Here is a 5,138-nt window from a genome sequence, read left to right as displayed (position 1 = left end):
CTTGCTTTCGTCTGAAAAGAGGACTTTGGACCACTGTGCAACTGTCCAGTGCTTCTTTTCCTTAGCCCAAGTCAGACGCCTCTTCCGTTGTCTTGAGTTCAGAAGTGGCTTGACCATGGGAATACGGCTATTGTAGCCCATTTCCCGGACACGTCTGTGAACAGTGACTTTTGATACCTGGACTCCAGCTTCAGTCCACTGTCTTTGAAGCTCCCCCAAATTCTGGAAGCGACTCTTCTTCACAATGCTGTTAAGGCTGCGGTCATCTCTCTTGGTTGTGCAGCGTTTCCTGCCACATTTCCCCCTTCCAACAGACTTTTTGTGGATGTGCTTTGAAACTGCACTCTGTGAACAGCTTGCTCTTTGAGAAATTTCTTTTTGTGTCTTACCCTCCTGATGGAGGGTGTCAATGACGGTCCTCTGGAGAGCAGTCAGATCAGCAGTCTTCCCTATACTTGTGATTTAGTTTACTGAACCAAGCTGAGTGTTTTTCAAGGCTCAGGAAACCCTTGCAGGTGTTTCGAGTTAATTAGACGATTCAAGTGATTCGTTGAACACCCTACTAGTATACTTTTTCATGATATTCTAATATTTAGAGATAGGATATTTGAGTTTTCTTAAGCTGTATGCCATAATCAGCAATATTAAAATAATAAAAGGCTTGCAATATTTCAGTTGATTTGTAATGAATCCAGAATGTATGACATTTTTGTTTTTTTAATTGCATTACAGAAAATAAAGAACTTTATCACAATATTCTAATTTTCTGAGACAGTCCTGTATATATATATATTTTTTTTAACTATGTGGGGAGCGGGGCTCTGTTGGGGTGGCGCAGCTCCCCCCCCCCAAGACAATGGTAGGGGAAACACTGGTTTTGGTCTGCCACTTCTGATACTACGTAGAATGCTCTAAAAAAGCATTCCATTTCAAAAGTTCAAAGTGGACTTATGTAGAACCTTTAGTTTGAAGTATATGCTGGGCCTTAGTATGCTCTATTATGTCTCATAAATTGCTGTGGAAATAGTTGTGCTGATACCGTTTTTACACAGATTAGGTGTTAAATGTATCTATTTTTTACCACTGGTGAATTTATAAAAATGGTATTCAATTCTTCTAATATGACATTAAGAAAGCAAGACCTTGAATGACAACATTCACAGCATTTACCTGCTTGTAAATGATTTAAGAGAAGACTTATGCCTACTGCTTCCCTTATCTTTTTCTCTAATCTCTCACTACATGCATCTTTGCTCAGTGCCACAGAGAGTTGGCCAAAATTATGCATATTTGCTTTACCAGTATAATCATATTTAGCAAAGACATTGAAATAGACAGTCACTTTTAATAGATAATCATGGATTTATTTAAAAAAGGTATCACTTTATTTATGGCTGCCTCATGTCTCAGACAATCTGCTGTTCTCACACAGCCCTGGCTCTGTAAATGGGAAATAAACAAAGAGGCTGAGACTGAACCACAACACTATCACTTACTGCATCTTTAAATCCAGAAAATATCTCAGTATTGAATGGATATAATATGAATGATTTAGTGATCCTCTGACTTTCTTCAAGCTTAACTATGAGTTTCACACTGTAAAATTTTTCACTGAGTACATGTCTTGGTAGCAAAAATCCATCAGCCTGACTGGTAAGGCAAGTCCTTTTTATGGTCAGTAATAATGGTTTAAAAGTCTGTAGCACACTGCACACTATTGGTCATATGTCACTTTCACGAATACCAGTATAATTTATAACTTATTAATATCTACATTTTACATATGCTAGATGGAAAATTAGAAGTTAACAATTAAAATCTAAGCATGGCAGTTCTATTTTCACTTATCTGCTGTTCAAATTCTTCTTTTTAATGTCAGGTATGGCCCGGAGTGCCTGGAGCAGTACAAAGAGAACCTCCACAAATTCTTCAGCCAGATTAAAGCGCTCGTTGGCCGTGAATGTCTCATGCTGTGGACTCTGGCCATGCCGCTCGCCAAGAAGATCAAGGGTGGATTCTTGGTGCCTGAAGTGAGTATCTCTCCGCTGCAGGTTTCCATTCAAAACCAATCACTACACCAGCTGATTTCACTTATCAGCACATCCATCAGGGAGGCAGGGAAATGAGCAGCCTCATATTAGTATTGTGGAATTAGACTAGCTGCAGAGATGAAGCAGAAACCCTTCCCACCCGTCTGTCACATGTTCACATTGGCCTAAACCGTTGATCTTAATCTGAGAGACCACAGTACATTTTCACAGCTGTGAGTTCTGAGGTGAATATCACACTGGCCTCGACAGAATTCATATTTTTATGCAACTGAAAAACAGATGTTAACCTTTTTATAAAAACCTTCTTATGCTGACTACAAAACAAAATACACAATCTTTGTTCCTCCTAATGCTAAGAAAAGCAATGAATTCCAACATAATTGAGTGCAAGCTTTTACTGCATTTCTATGATGTGTGCAAAAGAAAATACAATTGAATGTTCCCATACAGTACTTTAATGTGAATATTTGCAGTTCGTCCAAGATGCTGGTAATTCTTCCATCAGGTGTCTTTTCACCTGTCACCACAGAAGAAGAAGGAACAACAAGATGACATGATTCAAAGTAATTTATACTATTAATGTGAGAGGTTAGACTTCTCTTTGCTGCGCACACAGCTGATATTTCTGTTTACTAAGTGGAAGCCTGACTGGAGGTTTGCCACCACCAGGGCTTCCCTCCCCCTGCTGCTGAAAAAGGGGAAAATGATTGGGAACAGAAACTATGTACTGAAATCTCTGCTGAAATATGGGAGGGTATTTTTGACATTATTCCCAATAGTTCTATAAATGCCAGAAATGCCTTAGTTCATTTCAAAGTAATAAATAATAATACATTATATTTCTATAGCGCTTTTCTTGAACCCAAAGACGCTTAAAGTAGTTCGCAGGCTCCATTATTCAAAGTCGAGACTTTGTGTTTTATAACCCAAAACCTCCCCATTATGTGACAAGAGTCGAGAACACTTGGAGTACCCATCACTCATGGTCCTGCTCCAAGCTAGATCCCCTTCAAACTCTTATATTTGACTATATATCCAAGGCCTTAGATAAATCTATTGCTCCAGACCCTTTACTTGCTATCTTTGGGTCAGTGGTAGTTAATTGTACATTACTAAATATGAGGGGCATGCCATGTACCTCTGTAAACTGTTGGCCTTATCCTACAGCAGCAGAAGTCAGAGACTAGTCCTTTATTAAAGCAGTGGCTCAGGGATATGGGGGGGGGGGTCCTCATTATGCACTTGAACATTTTGGGAGCACCCATTTGATTATTGGATGTCTACTCATGCTTAAATTGGCACCTTATGCACTTGAATATATAAGATTTTATAATGTAATGCATATTAAACATCATGTTGGCTGCTAACCTTGCTGCCACCCCTTATGCTGGTGTCTTTGTATATTTTTCTTCCACTTCATCGTTTTTATTTAATTTCCATATATTTTATTTTTTGTTGCTATTTATTTTTATATGAACACCATTGAATGTAATGTATACATCCATTTTATAAACAGACACATGGATGGAAGGCTCTATATGAGTAAAGTGCATCTTTTATTCTGCTTTTGTAGACTACTGCCTTGCTTTAAGCTTGTATTATGGACCTCCAGGTTAGGTGTGGATGGGTGGGTTGTGAGAGGGGGAGGTTTTTTTAAGAGGAATACATTCTGGATCTTTTATGTGGAAGATAAAAATACACCTGTATGAATACCCGTGGATTGAAGCACACCCCCACTTTAAAATAAGGTCTCTCTTTATGTCACTGCTTGTTGAGACTAAAGTGACTAGATTTACTCAAAAGACATGAGACCAATTCATGAACCTGTGAACCAAATCTTCCTACAATAATTTTGTCTCTTAAAGGTGGGGTAGGTAAGTTTGAGAAACCGGCTCGAGATACACTTTTTGTTATATTCCATGGAATGCTCTTAACATCCCGATAGCAATGAATATCTTCAGTGCTTTGACAAAAAATCCATAAAAAAATTTCATCTGTGGAAGCCGTAGTACTGTAAAAAGCACGACCAATCATTTTAGCCGGCCCGGCTAAAATAACTGGATGGCCTACCTGCCTGTCAGCCTTCCATCTTTGCACAAACTTATCTCGTGCCCTCATTGGTCATGTGTGCGTTCGTGTGTGTTGGAGGAGGGGCTCTGTGAGGAAGTGGCAGATTTTTTCCGGCTGTGTATTTTCAAATTCTAACGCACTCGAGCTGGTTTCTCCAAAACGACCTATCCCACCTTTAAATGTCATATGCAGGGACAGTAAGTGATCATATTCACAAAGTGAGCAGAATTACTACCAAACACAGTGTGTAGAACAGAAAGTCACCTGCTGCTAAAATGATATCCCACAGGTGAGTCACTTGGCTCCGTCACTGTGTTATGACATCATCGAGGCCAACTTCTACTGCAGTCAGCTGGCGGATGCGTACGGCCTGGACGTCCTCGACCTGCACTTCCACTTCCGCTTCAGCCTGCAGCACCGCATGCCGGACGGCGTTCACTGGGACGCCCTGGCCCATCGGCGCATCAGCAGCCTGCTGCTGGGGCACGCTGCTGACGCCTGGGGGGTACACCTGCACGCCCCCCCCCCTCATCCAGGACAAGGTCAGTGCAAACACAGCGGCTGGACAGTTATACTGAGAGCTGACATGTTTTAAGCCTTTGATTTCAGATGGAACACGGGTGTGTTTCCCACAGAATTTGATTCTATTTGTGGGGGCACCGCACGCACCGCACCCTCCCCCCCCCCCCCAACGTATCTTGTGCTCCTGTGTTGCGTTGTTAAATGAGTTGGAAACACACGGAGTTGAGGATCTGTGGGATTTATTCTCCCCAAAATATAAATTTACAATTTATCATTTAGCAGACGCTTAATTCCAAAGCGATTTACAATGACCAATTACAGGGACAATTCTCCCTGGATAACGCGAGGCTAAGTGCCTTGCTCAAGGGCACACTAGCAGTGGTGTTCCAGGCAGGATTTGAACTCGCCACCTTCCGATCATCAGCCCACCTCACTATCCATTAGAACACAAAAAAAAAGAATTAAAAAAAAAAGATTTTTTTTTTTTTTTTTTTT

General features: G+C 40.7%; 1 protein-coding gene across 1 annotated transcript; it reads left to right on the top strand.

The window, feature by feature from the left end:
- Window positions 1–1,879: 1,879 nt before the first annotated feature.
- On the top strand, window positions 1,880–4,663 carry LOC104964878 (PC-esterase domain-containing protein 1A-like; the record flags this gene model as incomplete). Its single annotated transcript, XM_010793776.1, has 2 exons — window positions 1,880–2,030; window positions 4,411–4,663. Coding segments are annotated over 2 exons (404 nt in total), but the record flags the coding sequence as incomplete, so codon positions are not given.
- Between the last annotated feature and the right edge of the window lie 475 nt (window positions 4,664–5,138).

The sequence above is a fragment of the Notothenia coriiceps genome, unplaced genomic scaffold (genome assembly GCF_000735185.1).
Source record: "Notothenia coriiceps isolate Sejong01 unplaced genomic scaffold, NC01 NC01_scaffold00001954, whole genome shotgun sequence".
Classification (NCBI taxonomy): Eukaryota; Metazoa; Chordata; class Actinopteri; order Perciformes; family Nototheniidae; genus Notothenia; species Notothenia coriiceps.
This window is presented reverse-complemented; position numbering and strand designations above follow the sequence as displayed.